Here is a 17,293-nt window from a genome sequence, read left to right on the forward strand (position 1 = left end):
TTAAAATTAGAAATACAAATTTATCATGGATTTAGCGGCCAAATGTGAGAGGCTGGTAAGTTTTGATAGCAAACAAAACCATAGCCAAAATCATAGCTTCCAAATCTTCGGCTTGGCGGAACCAACATGCTCTCAAGTCTCAACCCTTTTCCCCGGTTCTTGCAAGGCCTGAACGGTGTAGTTGGCTAGTTGCACCTTTTGTCTTGGATTTCCGCTTCACACAGCACCATGCAATTCCATCCGATTCCGTCCAAAAATCATCCCTGATGACCATCGATCCGAGCACGCCAACGAGTAGTAATACACACACGAGCGCTAGCTACGGTCACCACGACAGCAAGACGTACGCACTCTACTAGTAGTTCGCAGTTTGGCAGGCCACGACGTTAGTCCGGGTTCGCTCTCTCGACTCTCGCACGGCACGGCACGGCACGGCACACCCGGCCGGCGGATTGATTGATTGGCCATTGGTTGCAAGGCAACAAACAAACGAGCGAAAAAGCGTCGAAAGAGACACGCATCTATCCCGCGCCCCGGCCCCATCCCCATCCCCACCACGATCCTGGCCTGCTGGCTGCTGCCACTGGCCAGTGCCGATAAAGCGAGCACGACGCGCCTCTTTGGCCTCCGGTCCGTCGCAGGCGTCTCCCGCCGCATGGGGAAGGAGCAAGAGCAAGCGGGCGAATGAACGCGCGACCGCGCCACTGCTGCCGTGTAGTAGGAGCACTACCGGCGAAGGCCAAGGTAAGGTCACATTGACATTCACAACACACCGCGGCCCGTCCGTCCGATCGGCATCGGCAGCCGGCAGCCGGCCCGGCGGTCGATACGTGGCGCGGGTGGGGGCACCGGCGCGCGCTCGTCACAGCCGAATATCCCTCGGACGGATCGGACGACGGGACGGGGCTCTCTCGCGTCAGGCGTCAGGGGGCACCGCGCGCGGTCCGTTGGGTGCTCCATGCATTCACTTCGCGCGTGCTTTGGTTTGCCTCCGTCCGCTGCCCCCGCGCGACGACCTCTCTCTGATCCGCCGTCGGTTTCGGACGGCGGACGACGGCGTGTCCTGTGCCTGTGCAGACGAGACGACACGGACCGCATGCAGGCTCTCAATTCTTCTCGCAGCGGTGCGCGGTACGGGTTGGTCATGACTCATGAGTTTGGCCAGGGACGAAGGTGCGTGGTGGGAGTTTGCCGGTTAGCCCCTCTGGGTATTCGAGTATTGCGCACACGGTTATTAGGTTATGCGGGCTTGATAGCCTCTGGTTGCCTGGTTTTTTAGCAAGCACGCGGTTCATATATAAAATTATAGATAGAGACATAGAGTGTCCGTACCTTAGTAGCCATTCTCCCCAAGGAAACAAGAACATAAAACGGGAACGAGAACTTTAGGTGTTATTTTATAACGCGAGAACGTAAATGTTTCGAAATGTGCCACGTTTTCGGCTACTAAGGTTTGTACTACTCCCTCAATTCAATCAACTAAACTTGACGTCTCGAACAAGAAAAGTGACCTAGATTCAAGTTAAGATTCTCGTCTCTGAAATGTGGAATGTCAAGATTAAAGGATTGTTGGGTTATGGCCATGGAAAAACCTGACCAAAATTTGGCGGGCCATGAAATTTGGGCCTTAACTTGGTTTACTAACCAATTTTAGCAAGCCATGTAGATTTTTGTGTGGAAATGCTGGATCCAGGGTGTCCAATCGTTCAAATGCTCTACCCACCCTTTGCGCCACTGCCACCGCCGTGCCGCCCCACCCCGCCCTCTGTGCGTCGCCGCTTAGCTCCGCGTTGCCAATGAGCTCCATGCCGCTGGCGAGCACACTGGTGACCTCCATGCGCCACCGCCGCCCGTGCCGCCCCCCACCCTCTATGCACCGCCACCCAGCTCTGCGTTGTCGGCGAGCTCCGCGCCGCCAGCAAGCACACCAGTGACCTCCTCGCGCCGATGAGCCTCCATTCATCGAAGCAGCAAGGAGATGTTTGCGCTGAAATAACATGTTGCAAACATATATTTCAAATGTTTCAGGTGTTTTTGAGGTATGTTGCAAGCGTTTTATATTGATGTTGTAAAAGTAGATCGAGTTGTTGCAAAAGTAGATGAGTGTCGCACATGTTGCAATGGCTATACATGTATATTTCAGTCTATGTTCCAAATGTTTCATCTATATCAGACGCATATTGCAATTGTTTTATCTGAATGTTGCAAAAGTAGATCTGGATGTTGCATATGTATGCATGTTGCAAGCATATGTTTCAAGTGTTTCATACGTATGCTACAAGTGTTTTTTATGGATATTTGCATATGTATGTTTGCAATGGCTTTCAAGTATTTTCTAGGTGTTTTGCAAGTGTTTCAAGCGTATATTGCAAGTGTTTTAGATATTTTAGATCTATGTTGCAAGTGTTTCATCTGGGTGTTGCAAAAGTAGATCTGGTGCTGCACATGTTACAACAGGACCCACCTGCCGTAGGCACCTATTGCAGCTGCTGGGTGATGTCCAGGCGGCGTGGGCCCGCTGCTGGGCCACCGCCGAGTGGGCGTAGATGGGCGCGTGAGAAACCGAGCGCATGCATGAGGGCCCACGTGTCGTGGGGCACATAAAAACAAGCGGCGAGGTACTGTCTGAGGCTAACACTCTGGATTGGACATCCGGGCACTAGCAAGTCTGATTTTTTTTTTATAAAAGCCAAATAGGTTTTGGCAATGGTTAGCTACAACGAGGGTCAAACATCAACAGCCGATTTTTTTGGGCGTGACTGGTTGGTTGCATATACTTCAACCAGGCTCATAGGATGTGAGCTGCTGATGATTGGTTGCTTATACGACACTCTAGGCCTGTTCATGCAAAAATATCCTCTCAGCCTGGCTCCCATGATATGCAAATTTTGGGCGTTTCTACAGGGCCAGTCTCGACAGATGCAAGCAATTACCTAGATAACTACATTGATAGTGCATGCATATTATTTGATATTATTAATGTATTTCAAACAATGTCTTTGATATAGGTAATTCAAACAATATTAAGGAATAATAAGATATATTAAGAGCAACAAAACATAGTTGCATATAATAAATATCATGATTATGTTTGTGCGAGTAACCAAACATGACTTCAACTTGACCAGACTAGCTATGTGGGAGCAACCAAACATGACAGTCTGGCATGCGCTTAGTTGGTCCCTTGGGGGCCTTGCTCTCCTAGATACGGGCCAGACTTGGCTAATACACAAACAAAACACGACCTTAATAATCTTATTTTTTAAAAAAAAACTATGTTTTTAATCTGTAATTTACCTTGAAATTCCCTTGTGATTTTACTTATGAAACAATATCTATGTTGGCTATATTCTGATGTAAAATATAAATCAATAACATGTGGATCCAATTATCATAATCACAACTTTATCAGCATTCGGCATTGCAATACTCCATTCTTGCCAAACATTGTCACCGGCCACGAATTCGCCTTGTCCATGATCTAAACAACTATTTTTGTCATGAGCAGTATTGGTCTGGCTCCAATTGCCATAACTTTACCGAAGCTAGTAATTAATACACTAGATAGGATCCAGAGCAGTGAATGGCTTTCAATTGTAACCATCATACATTTTATTTTACTCCTTTCCAGGAATGGCAAATATATTTTGATCAGAGAAAAGTCATGGAAAATAAATCGTGCCCTTAGTTTGTAATTAATGACAATATTTTTAGAAAAGGGAATATATTAATATCCCATCTTCTGCATCGACTAATGCATATAGCTGTTTCTTATTACAAACACAGACACAAAGGTCCACGCAATCTCAAAAACAAAGTTTTGAGTCAAAGAGGAAAAAGGTAAAGTTTCCAAAAGCATCATCTAAAACACAATTTTATTACTGAATCTCCAACCGTGTCTTGCAAACACCTCCATCGCGGTTGTCTCAATATTCCTGCAACCCATCTTCATCATTTGGCGATCCTCCTCCTTTTGTAATAGGGACCAAAACCTGATCTAGTAAGTCCCCTTGAAGATAACCTGCAAATAAGACGGTGCCGGGATCTTGTCAAAAACTATATCATTCCGGGTTAACCATATCACCCAACAAATCGCACTCGCACCCACAAGCATCTTAGATTTCAGTTTCCTGTTTATCCTATCTAACCAGCTTGTAAACAAATTGTGTACGCTAGTTAGAGGTGTTAAATTAAAGGGAATATGAATAGTCGCCACACAAATTTAGCAAAATGACAAACATAGAGTAGATGTTGTAATTAATGACAATATGTTTTTAATTGGTATTTTTTTTCAATGTTACCAAATCAGTGATGATTTAGGGCATGCAAAATTTAGTTGCGCATTGGCATCTGGTTCATATAGGAGGTTTGCAATTAATAGATCAATTAAATTTAGGGCTTGCCAAAATGTTGCCAAATCAGTGACGAATGCTGGTTGGGTTCACATCCGGAGCAGGCGATCAACTGAAGATGAAACTAGAGCCATCGTCCTTTCAGAATCGCAACAGATATGGAAATGATAAAGTCCAGGACTCCACATGATCTTACACACAAGTGCACACATGCCGCGGAAGCGTGGAACAAGATACAAGAACATCCCGGATCCCTAGGCAGAAACGGATCGTGTAGCGTCTCCTTTCTGGAAAAAAACGATGCAAAACGGATCGAGGAGCTCTCACCACGTCACCCGTGCCGAGGAGCTCCGTCCTGTCTGCACGAACTATGGCAATGGCGACCGCGACCTCCGGCCTCTCCCGAGATATGACGCGAACCAGGAACGGCATGTCTGCAGGCTCGATCGTTGCACGCCTGCCCGTTGGAAGACGCCGGCCGGAACGAAAACGGACCGATGAGCTCGATGGAGGAAAGAGGAAAGCAGCGCGCCGCGCCTAGCTATAGCAGTTAGCAGGGGGAGGGGGCCTCTAGCGGCAAGGCAAGGGGGCCTTTGCCCAAAACCACGACAAGCCGAGGTTCCATCTGGAAAAGTCCACGCCCTTTCTCTCCCTAGCTCAGCAATGAGGAGAGAGAGAGACCGGGGGAGGCTGACACATGGCCGGATATTGAGTTGCGGAATTGAATTTGATTAATGCAAAAGGTGGCGTGTGAGGACAGAGGCAACCAATCACGAGACGGGAGGGGTTGGCCTTTCGCCTCTAGGGTTCCGCGTCGCCCACCACCTTACCGGAAATGGCAATGCGGGACGCGCCCCAATCACTCGCCACCCCTTTCGTCTCGCCCTTTTAACCCCAATCCTCTCTCCACCCAACTCCGTCCTCCTGCCTGCGCTCTCCTCCTTTTTCTCCCCTTCGCTTTTGCTTGCCGCCGATCGAGCCGGAGAGGAGAGGCTAGCTAGCTAGCAGCTTCGGTGGTGTGTGCGGTAGACTGGGCTAGCTGGAAGGGTTGGGAGCCATGGGGAGGGGGCGGGTGGAGCTGAAGCGGATCGAGAACAAGATCAACCGCCAGGTCACCTTCGCCAAGCGCCGCAACGGGCTGCTCAAGAAGGCCTACGAGCTCTCCGTGCTCTGCGACGCCGAGCTCGCGCTCATCATCTTCTCCAACCGCGGCAAGCTCTATGAGTTCTGCAGCGGACAGAGGTATACGCACGCACGCGCGACCACAAACGCACATATATGCATGGTACATGTGTACGGACAGTGGCCGGAGGCCGCAGATCCTCCCGGATCTGGGCCTCCGGGGAAGCGCCGGGTGGTGGCGGGAGCTTGGACACTTTTTGGGCTTGTTCATAGGCCGGGGCGTAGTTTCATGGGGATCTGTGGGCGCCACGGGGTGGATCCGTGCGAGGCCAAGCTCGTCGTTTCTTATCACTGGTGATCTGTGATTCGTTTTTGAGGGTTTGATTTGGGAGTAGAAACCTGGTGGATGTCTTTGAAAATTAGGGTTCTGGGTTGCTCCTTGGCTTGTGAAGTGTGGTGATCTTAGTAGATCTGGTGAATTTTAGTTTGCTCCAGGGGTTGTGGATTCTTGTTGAATCGATTTGGTCTGGAGATGATGTCGCGAATTTCCAGTTAAAATTAATCGCGTATTTTGTACAAAATTCGGGTGAACAGAAGGTGAGGACTAGGATCCGGACACGTAATTTGTCGCGCGTGCTGCACGGACACGTAAGCTTTCATCTATCCGGGATCGAATCCGGTCGTTTTGCTCAAGATTTTTCTTTTTGTCTGTTTTGGACTCTATTTGGCATGCATGCTTGGCTTAGAATCAGATTATTTTAGTTCAAACACGAACGTCGTCGTGTTGCTTAGTAGCCGATGTTCTAATTAATGTAGAGTCTCTTATTACAAAAAAAATATTTTAGGTTGTTTTCACTTCTGAGAAAACAAAAAGGATTTTGTTACCACCAAATACATGAGAGTTTAACACGGTAGAAACGTTCTCTCTCTCTTCTCCCTTGGCAAACAAACATGAATATACTTTTACACATATCGTTATGAAAAGTTCTCAGTTGCAGTTTGTTTTATAGTTTATAGTCTTTTTATCATATAGGAGTACCTAGACCATGTTCTAGAACTGAACAGGGCTTAGATCACAATCTGCTTTGATTCAATGACCTAACAAACTATTAAATTAATCCATTAGCATTATTGTATAGGTCACGTAAGTCCTCACACAAGAAACTCTGTATGTACCAAATTTTAGATAATTTTGTCTAACTTTTTTCACTTTTGGGGGCAGAAAATATAACCACATATCTGTTAATAATTGGGAAGACTAAGATCAAACCATATGGGTGGTTAATCTGTTTGTGGACATACTTTTAAAATTTTCATACTCCCTAGGAAAATCTCATGATTTTCACAAGGATCTGTAATTAATTTATTGAAAAATGAAGAGAAAACCAGATAATCAGCGTTGTGTTCCAACTCTTGGCTTTTGGCTAAGGCTTGTGTCCTGCAGTATTAAATATTATTGTTGGGATGCTAAAAATGTTCTGTGCACGCTTGCATGATCTAGCAAGTGTAAGCATTTAGTAGTATTTTAGTTCTAAATTTGGAATTAGAATCCTCAATTTTATATTTGTAATTTGCAAGTGTGCAGAGCTACTAGACTATGGTTTCTTCAGATTTGTTTTGTAAGCAGGATATTATATTATTAGTTTCATTTTCTTTCCAATAAGTTAAACATGCTCATCTTCTGACCCTCATAATTTATGTAGTAATATTAAAAGTTTTCCATTCAAAATGTAAAGTAAATGTGTTTAATCCATCAAGACGTCTAAAACTTCATTTGGAGGGGGGAGGTAACTATACATTATAGGTTTACCTTGTGATATTATTTTAGTGTATAACTGACCACCTTGTACGCAAGATTCCTAGGACTGACCTGGAGGTATAAACTAAAGGTACAATCAAGTGTCAGGTTTCAAATGTCAGTCGTGGTGTCCAACTGTCTCCTCACCTTTTCTGATCGAATTGTCCTTTCATTTCACTAGTTTTCAATCCCCTTGCCTGCAAAATTCTCCGAGGCAAAGTTTTATCATACTCCCTCCGTCTCTTTTTATCTATCGTTTGCGCTTCCCAAGAAACAATTTTAATTAAATATATATTAAAAAATATTAATATTTATAGTATATAATTAGTATCATTGGAAAGATATTTAAATCTAGTTTTTTAATAAATTTATTTGGAGATAAAATGGTGCATGTATTTTCTACAAATCGAGTCAAACTTGTGGCACGAAAACCGGAAATGACACACAATAAGAGACAGAGGGAGTATGTCCCTTCCAGGGTCTATACAATTGGAACCTAGTGCTCTACTAGTATTTTATGCTGTCAGATATGCATGCATATCTTCAACATATACTGTAGTATACTAGATTTGTTCCCTCACGTCTTCTTCCTCTCTGAAAGTCTTTCATGTCGAGGCCACTGACACTCCAGTGGTATATATAGGGGAAAATTAATATTCTACGGTAGCTGGGTGAAGCCATATTTTTTCTATTGTTTTGTCTGTTGGAATGTCTCGTAAGCTTAAATTAGGAAGTTTTTGTGATGTATATAACTGTGATAGATGTAAATTACACTATGTCAACTTGAGGTATCAATATGTATCCCTGGTATGTAACCAAAAATAAAAAATCAGTTGCATGTTATTACCCTAGTTGAGATTGCTTCATTTTCTCCAAGCACCACATTCTCTACTTTGCTAACAACCATGCTAATTTTGAACTTGCAGCATCACAAAAACACTTGAGAGGTACGAAAAAAGCAGTTATGGAGGACCAGATACTACTGTACAGAACAAGGAGAACGAGGTAATAAGAGCTTGACACGTTCCTGAATCAATTTCTCATGAGTTCTCTTCTGTTTCAGTATTTTCTCGTCCAAAGATTCTAGAGCGTCTTTGGTTCCTAGCCAGAACTTGCCATGCCCGCTGTGGTGTCGCCCACACTCGCAGCGCCAAAACAGCCGTCACACCAGTGGCGAGTTTTACTGCTGTAGCTCAATGCAAAGATGTGGCGTGCCTAACTTTATTTGCAATCCAAACAGCTATGTCAGCAGGTGTGGCAGCCTCAACTTTGTTGTGGTGTGGTGTGGCGGAGAACCAAACACGCCCCTAGTACTCTTTGGTTCAAAGCAATTTTAGATTGATATATTGATATTTATCAAATTAGCTTCATAAGTGGACATCTCACTGTGAAAATTAAAAGACAGTGGCTTTGTTCTCATTTGAAACATACAATTACTACAGTACATATTTGTTTTGTTCAAGTGAACATCTCATTGCGTAGCGCTAGCAATTCCTTAACCTTGATACCTTCAATCATTTGATCATTTATGCATAGCAGATTGTCATTTCTTGTTTCTTTTTATTGCATGCACTTGCCAAGTATGAGTTAGAATCATGGCTATATAATTCATATGATTGAGAAGACACAATTTACATTGAGCTGCTGTCAAAGATGATAGATCCAAATATCATTATTGTGTGTGAACTGATCTTCCATTTTCATCCGTAGTGCCCACCCACTATTTGCTCCAAAAGCACTTAATGCTTACTTGTTTTTTTCGATATCTTTTGTACTGAAGTACCTCTTATTTTGCAGTTAGTCCAGAGCAGTCGCAATGAGTACCTTAAACTGAAAACAAGGGTGGATAATTTACAGAGGACTCAGAGGCAAGTTGAGTCTACTCTTGAATTCTATCTTCATGACAAAAGGAATTTCCTTCTCTTACCCAATTTACATTAATTAACCACTAGATAAAATTGCTATGCATGTTTGGACAATTTCATCAAAAAATAAGTTTGTGGTACTGTCATTTTCAGTGTATGCGCTGTTAGTTAGTTACCAGGTAAACGGCATCCCTGTTCAGGGGAAAAAATATTTGTGCACTTTTTTGTTTGCCCTACTTTGGTGATTAATTAGTACAAATAGATTCATTGCATAGCTAAAGCATTGGGCCTTCGTTGCCATATATGCACATCTAAAAGGAGTTTTCAGAATTCTCATAAGTTATAACCCTCTGAATTAGATATCAATTTATGGAGGCTAAATGAAGAAACCATAATGTAATCGCATTGAAGTTAAAATAAGTTTCTTAATGTGAATGTGTAATGCTTAGCTAAGATGCATACAATTGATTTTGGCTTTATTGGCAATTACAGGAATTTGCTTGGTGAAGATCTGGGGTCACTTGGTATCAAAGAGCTTGAGCAGCTTGAGAAGCAACTTGATTCATCCTTACGGCACATAAGATCCACAAGGGTAATCCATTGAACAAACCATTTCCTAATGCGTTAAAATAATTTTTGGATGAAGCTAGTATTGATAGCACAATCCTTCATATTTCTAAATTAAAATTAATGGACCACTTTGAATATAGAGTGCTCTATATACAATTGCGATCATCATCTGCCAAGAAGACCCAGCTAAATATAACATAGTACTTTTATTTCACAATATTCCCATTAATCTCCTATATTTTCTGTGACTAATGTTCCTTAATTAGGTAGGCTTGGAATTTCAAATATGTTGAATGATCATCATTCATCTCATATAGGTATGAATGACTTAGTATGTTATATCTTTCCAACGCTGAACAAAGAAATTTCTCATTTTGCAGACACAACATATGCTTGATCAGCTCACTGATCTTCAGAGGAGGGTATGCTCTTAACATGATAAAATTTATGAAGATTTATATCTGTGGATATATTTTTTGGATAATTTCTGCTTAGATATAGGTACTGTTTGAACTACTTAATGATATCGCTAAACCATGTCCAGGAGCAAATGCTGTGTGAAGCAAATAAGTGCCTTAGAAGAAAGGTATGTATGCGCCTTACCATGTCCCTTAAATGCTGCAAACATAATTTACCTGATCTTGTTTAGATACTCGGGAAGCATCTTATTATTTTGTTTTTATGTCATGTTTCGGGTTAAAAATTGTGTATATACATCAATGAACAATTCAGCTCTTTAGGTTGGCAGATCTGTTTAATTTATTAGCATCGTAGTCTGTGTATGTATATGCTTGCAAATACATGTGCAGTCAACACGTTAAATTGAGTTTCCATGAGCACAAATACGCAGTAATGCTTCTTGCTGAACCAGCTTTCACTTTATAGTACTTATACATGGTGTTTGTCTTAATATATCTGTGAACGACTTTTTGTAGCCTAGAATGTTTTGTATCTTTGAATAAGTTTTGCATAAGGAATACCGTAGTTCAACTGTGAAATATATATTATGCATATTGTTCATTTGACTGCTATTACAATATATATATATGTGATAGCAGTACTTATACCAATAACTAAACAAGCATTTCAGGGGGATTTGTGAGATTAATGAGGTTTCTTACGTGATTGTTTTGCAAATAAAAGCTGGAGGAGACCAGCAACCAGGTGCATGGCCAAGTGTGGGAGCACGGTGCCAACTTACTCGGCTACGAGCGGCACTCCCCCCCACAGCAGGCCCCATCGCATGTTGGCAATGGATTACTCTTTCATCCCCTGGAAGCTGCAGCAGAGCCAACCCTGCAGATCGGGTATGTCATATACCTGCAGATGCATCCTGTGATTCGGTAGATCCTATAGCTATACATAAAGCGCAGCCTGTGCATCGATCTGATCCTGTCTTCTTGTTGTGTTTGGCATGCATGTTTGCAGGTTCGCTCCTGAGCATATGAATAACTTCATGCCGACATGGCTACCCTGAAGATGGATCTTTGAGGCGAAGGAAATAAATAAAGATGCGATGGCAGCAGCATCTTCTACTGCAAGAGTGACAGTTGTGTTCCAGTCACATATATGACCTAGTTTGTGTGTCGATCTGTCGAAACGCATATGTTTGTGATTTTGTTATATGTAATGTAAGCACAAATGAAACATGCAGGACTAGTTGCTTGCTTGACGATGTATTTGTGTATCTGTGTAAAGGCTGTGCGCCACAGCATATGCTGCGTACTGCTGCTTTGTGCATACATAAATTAAAGGCACGGTGTAATGCCTGCACATTTCGTTATCCGCATTGGAGTACAAGTTTTAAGCGTGTTACCCTGGGTATTCAATAGTCGAGTGGTATAAACGCATATATAGATATCCTATCTATTAAGCTGGGTACTAATAATAATCTGTATCTGAGTGGTATACTCAATAGTCCGACCAAACCAGCCTCGCCAGGTCCGACAACCGTCCAGCGCGCCTGGCGTGTCCAGGTCCACACTCCACCGGCCCACAACCGCCCATAGCCCACTAATAATCCCACGATTCCCATTTTTCTCGCAACCAGCTCGTGCTTGACCAAACCAGCGCCGCGCTGCCGAGCCTTCGCCTCCTCCTGGTTGTCGCACTTGCGCGCCGCCGCGCCGCGCCGCCCCCTGGATGTCGCACCTGCGCGCCATAGCTGTGCATTTGTCCAAGAGTGGATGTTGTTTTCCACATCTATTTTCAATTTCTTGGTCTCAAAATTTCATCCATCAAAAATAATTCTCCTTATTCAGCTACTTCATTATGATAAATTTCTTGGCCAATAATTTTTCACTTGTTTCAACCATAATCATTTTCTGTAATATATGTGCACAAGTCTTTATGGTCAAAATCTTCTAAACCATAAAATTATATTAATCAAACCACTAACCATGTAATCCACTTTGAAAAAGTAGAACAAGTGTTGTCATATATTCTATTGAGTCATCACCAACTCATTAAAACAGTAGCACCTAACTATAACCGTCATAGATTCTATTTTTTCACTACTAAATTGTCTCCATGTTGAAAATGTGCACCTCTGAAATTTCCAGTTCCCATGCACACAAAAATTAAACTGTTTCGTGCCTAAAAGATCATCTTTTACTAAATGTGTCCTTTGTTTCAAATGTCATGCGGGTATTTTTGTTCAGCTTATGTTCGGGAATGAGGAAGAAACATGCTTTAAGAGATTGCAACGCATGACCATCATGTGATCTGCATGCTATTACTAATTGAATTCTGGACTCAAACATGTTCTCATGACTTTTCCTTTATTTTCATCCTTTTGTTTTTGAGATGTCTAAATGATGGAGTGATGGATTAGTTTGTTGTTTTCTTTTTGCTGGATGACCTGTGATTGAAAGTGATGGAGTGGACGATGTTTGTATCTCTTATAACCCATCCCTGAGTAAAGTGATCAATTGCATGCAACTTTCAATAATGGATTGCTTTTAGTCAGTACTAGTGTACTCTATGCAAAGGCATTGATGCTAGCAGGTTAGTTTCACCTTATCTTTGCTAACCTTTTTAATGTAATTCACAACTAGTAGCGTTAATCAGAATATTATATGTTTCTAGATGCAAACCGAAGTTGAAACGTTCATGTGGCTTTGGATGCTTCTTCCTGTAGAATATATATGCATTTTAATTAGGATTATCGCATATAAATGCAAACATCGCCTTCATTTATTTTCTGAACTTGCTGTTACTGCCAAAATACTCAAAAATATTCTTCATGTATTTGTTATCTAGCTCTTTATAAGCCTATGCTATTTTTTACCTTATTATTTGAAGAATTGTTTCTGAAAGTTCTGACAGTATTAGGCACACCAAACTACTATGTAGTCACAATCCATGTTGATCTATTAATTTTTTCTGCAGCCTATTAATATGCTAATCTGCAAGAGAGTAGGATTCTAGGTTTTTTTTTCTGGCCTTGCTCGGGCCTCCTTTCTTTGGCCTTCTTTTTATACAGCTCTTTGACCTCTCTATACAGTTGTATATAGTGGGGGTCTCCCATGCTGTACTCACGGTTCAAAAAAGAAAGAAAGAAACAAAGAAGAAAGAGAACTTTGGCTAATGAAGAAGGAGAAGGTACAACAGCTACACTCTCTTTGCAGTAGCTTAGTTAATTTGTCTAGTACATGTTTAGAGCTTGCTTACATTCTTGCACCCCCAATATTATCACCTTTTTATTCTGTGTTGATAATCCTAACTTGCTCATCATAAATCATGACCTAATTTGTTCTTGTTAGTTGGTGTGCTAAAAATCTTTATTGCCTTTCTAGCTTTGTATAGTAAATTTAATGCCACTTGCATAATTGGATATTTAGCATCCTAAAGTTTTGTAATAGCAGTCTAGTAGATGCTCTGGATGTTGGCCTATAGGATCATCGGCTCAGGTGAGTAAACCACTCACCAGTCTTGCCGATCACCTGCTAGTGTTGCCGAGCACCCACTAGCCGTGCTGACCACGAACAAGCGTTATCCGTCCCCACACACTATGGCTGGAGCTAGAAAAAGAAGGGAGAACAGAGCAAGCACACACAATACAAGACACCAGCGTGGACCGAAGCCCTGTCTGTGTGATGGCAAATCTTAACTCTCTTTACTAAGTTGTCGTGGTAGTCTATTTATACAACTCTATCCATCTAGTCCTAGTACAGCACACATGCTGTAACAGTAACTAGATAACATACAGGGCTGACTCTGCGCCGGTCACTGCATGTGCCTACAGTGCTGCAGGTGAGCCGTGCGACGCCTGTACCTATAGCGGCTATAGTATCACAGCAGGGGGCCTTTTCGGCGCCGCCTTCCCTTGCTGTGTTCACATAAGGTAGCAGTAGATTATCTAACAATCTTCCCCTAATCCTACTGCTAACCCTTGTACCCCTCCATGCCGATCATCTCCTTCAACTCCGTGAGTCGAAGACGTCCGAGCGGCTTGGTGAGGACGTCCACGAGTTGTCGACCAGTTTCGACAAACTCGATGACGATCTGCCCTCCATCGACACAGTCCCTGAGGAAGTGGAACTTCACGTCGATGTGTTTACTCCGGTCGTGCAGAACCGGATTCTTCACGAGGGCGATGGCGGGCTGGTTGTCCACCATCAGTGCTGGTGGGTGAGCTTCCACACCGGTCAGCTCGCCCAGCAGCCGACGCAGCCACACAACTTGGCACGCCGCTGTGGCCACCGCTACGTATTCTGCCTCGCACTTAGATAGCGCCACCACCTTCTATTTCAGTGACAACCATGAAATTGGGGCCGACCCGAGGAAGACGAGCACGCTAGAGGTGCTCCATCGCCCGTCGATGTCCCCCGCCATGTCTGCATCGCTGAACACAGTGAGCTGTAGCCTACTCCCATCGGTCTTGAGGAAAATGATCCCTTGATCCATCATTCCCTTGACATAGCGTAGTAGTCACTTCACCGCAGCCTAGTGATCCTCTCTAGGATCCTCTATGAAGCGACTGACATAGCCCACAACGAACGCAATGTCTGACCTCGTGTGGACTAGGTAGCGCAGACCACCGATGATACTCTGGTAGAGTGTTGCATCCACCTTCGATGTGGTGCTAGCCTTCATCAGCTTCAGCCGCTCCTCCATCGGAGTCACGCATGGCTTGCACTCAGCCATGCCGCTCCTTTCCAACAGCTTGGGGGCATACGCGCTCTGACCGAGCATGAGTTCCTCCTTCCTCTATCTCACCTCGATGCCGAGGTAGTAGGAGAGTGCGTCGAGATCACTCATTTGAAAATGAGCCGCCATCTCATGCTTGAAGCTGTTGATGTCCTCCGTGCGTGCGCCGGTGACGATCAGGTCATCCACATACACGCCGCCGACGAGCTCCTCCTTCCCCCATCGCCACATGTAGAGCATGTGCTCGGTTGTGCACCTCTGAAACCCAAGCTCGCCCAGCATGGTGTCAAGCTTGGCATTCCATGCTCGGGGGGCCTGCCGCAGCCCGTAGAGTGCCTTACGTAGTCGGAGCACCCTATGCTCCTCTCCCTTGACGACAAAACCTAGAGATTGCCTGACGAAGACCGTCTCCGCCAGTTCGCCGTTGAGGAAGGCCAATTTAACGTAAGTGATGGACGTGCCAGTCCTTTGTTGCTGCCAAAGCAAGGAGCAAACGGACCGACTCCTTGCGCGCTACTAGCGCAAAGACCTCCTCAAAGTGTATGCCCTCGCACTGAACAAAGCCTCGGGCGACGAGGCGCGCCTTGTGCTTGATAATGGCACCGAGCTCATCCCGCTTGACCTTGTACACCCACATCAGGCTGGTTGGACGACATTCTGGAGGTGGATCGACGAGCTGCCAAGTCTCGTTTTCTTCGATCGCCTTGATCTCCTCCAACATCGCCCATCGCCAGTTTCCATCGCGCTCGGCTAGCGCGAACGTGGGTGGTTCCTCAGCACTGACGAGTAGCAGCTCTACATCATTGAGCAGCCTACCCGCTAGACCTGAGGGACTTGTGTCGCCGATGATGTTGTCCAGCCTACAGAACCGCACCTCCTCACCTTCGTGTTAGGCGTCCACAAACTCAGTGATGCCACTTGGAGGTGAGGCAAACTTGATCGGTGTCGATGGAGTTCCCTATTCTATCGAAGTGCTCGGCACAGCACCTGGAGTGCTTGGCACCCTGGTTGTAGTGCTTGGCACTATTTCTAGACATCTCATCATAACTCTTGCAGTGTTCGATCACACTGTAGGAGTGCCTAGCCTCAGTCTTGGAGTGGTCGGCACCACTGCAAGACGTCTTGGCTCCGCTATGGGAGTGCTCGGCACCTGTCCTGAAGTGGTCACCACCACTACAGAACCTCCCGGCACCACTCCTGGTGTGCTCGGCATCCCTCTAGGAGTGCTCGGCACTCCTCCCGAAATGCTCGGCATCCCTCCCGAAGTGCTCGGCACTGCCCTAGGAGTGCTCGGCTCTACCGCTGGAGTGCTCAGCACTCCTCCTGGAGTGTTCGACACCTCTTCCCCAGCGTCTCCACCACCTTCGATGACTAGGTGCTCGACGACAAAGGTGTTGGTGAAGCTGCCAGTTTCCCCCATGCTCGGACTGCTCTAGTCCCAAGCCGCCTCCTCATCGAACATAACATCACGCGAGACAAGCACCTTGTCTCCACGTGGGTCGTAGAGCCGGTATGCCTTGGTACCCTCCACATAGCCTAGGAACACCATGGGTGTGCTTCTGTCCTCCAGCTTGGTGAGGTTCAGCTTTATCTTCCTGACATGGCCGATGCAGCCGAATGTCCGAAGGAAGGACACGCTCGGCTTGCGCCCATACCAAGCTTCGAACGACGTCTTTCCCATCAGAGCCTTGGTCGGAGCGCGATTGAGGATGAACACCGCTGTGGTCTTTGCCTCACCCCAGAACCTTACTGGCATGCCTTTGGCCTTCATCATGGATCTTGCCATGCCGACCACCGTCTGGTTCCGCCTCTCCACCACACCATTCTATTGTGGTGAGTATGGCGCGGTGTGGTGTTGCCCCACACCCTGATCCGTGCAGTACGCAGCGAACTCCACTGAAGGAATTTGCCACCGCGATCAGTCCTCAGCACGTGGAGCTTCTTGCCGCTCTCGGCCTCCGCGCGCATCTTGAACTTCTTGATCGCCGTCGCCGCTTCATCCTTGCTTGTCAAGAGTTGCAGCCACTTGTAGTGAGTGCAATCATCCATGAGCAGAAGGAAGTACCGCCGACCACCATTTGTAGCAGGCATGATCGACCCACAGAGGTCACCGTGGACGAGCTCAAGAGCGTCCTTCGCGCGATACTTGGCCGCATTTGGGAAAGGTAGCCTCCTCTGCTTCCCGGCCAGGCAGCTGACACATAGCTCGCCTCCGTGCTTGATGTGGGGTAGCCTTCGGACCATCTTCTCCAGCCGACCAAGCGTGTCAAAGCTGAGATGTCCGAACCGGGTATGCCACATCCATGGTTCCTCGGAGTGCCTTGTCGCTAGGCACACCAACTACTCTACCTTTAGGTCGAGCAGGTACAACTAGTTTTGGGACCTCTTCGCCTTGGTAAGAAGTCACTGCTCCTAGTCCTTGATCCTAAGGACTC

At 45.2% G+C, this 17,293-nt stretch overlaps 1 protein-coding gene across 1 annotated transcript; it reads left to right on the top strand.

Annotated features, from left to right (window-relative positions):
• Window positions 1-5,220: 5,220 nt before the first annotated feature.
• On the top strand, window positions 5,221-11,490 carry LOC136549986 (MADS-box transcription factor 8-like). The gene is made up of 8 exons (XM_066541416.1): window positions 5,221-5,594; window positions 8,199-8,277; window positions 9,070-9,140; window positions 9,630-9,729; window positions 10,088-10,129; window positions 10,252-10,293; window positions 10,851-11,014; window positions 11,136-11,490. The coding sequence occupies exons 1-8, from the start codon at window positions 5,410-5,412 to the stop codon at window positions 11,182-11,184; spliced, it is 732 nt and encodes a 243-aa protein (XP_066397513.1). The 5' UTR covers window positions 5,221-5,409; the 3' UTR covers window positions 11,185-11,490.
• Window positions 11,491-17,293: the final 5,803 nt, after the last annotated feature.

Source organism: Miscanthus floridulus, chromosome 4 (assembly GCF_019320115.1).
Source record: "Miscanthus floridulus cultivar M001 chromosome 4, ASM1932011v1, whole genome shotgun sequence".
Classification (NCBI taxonomy): Eukaryota; Viridiplantae; Streptophyta; class Magnoliopsida; order Poales; family Poaceae; genus Miscanthus; species Miscanthus floridulus.

What these genes read in the sequence shown, in the direction of transcription:
- LOC136549986 (XM_066541416.1), top strand. Translation starts at nt 5,410, where the DNA reads ATGGGGAGGGGGCGGGTGGAGCTGAAGCGGATCGAGAACAAGATCAAC. An exon ending in AATTTACAGAGGACTCAGAG is followed by an intron (nt 9,141 to 9,629) that starts GCAAGTTGAGTC and finishes TGGCAATTACAG; the next exon opens with GAATTTGCTTGGTGAAGATC. An exon ending in ATAAGTGCCTTAGAAGAAAG is followed by an intron (nt 10,294 to 10,850) that starts GTATGTATGCGC and finishes TGCAAATAAAAG; the next exon opens with CTGGAGGAGACCAGCAACCA.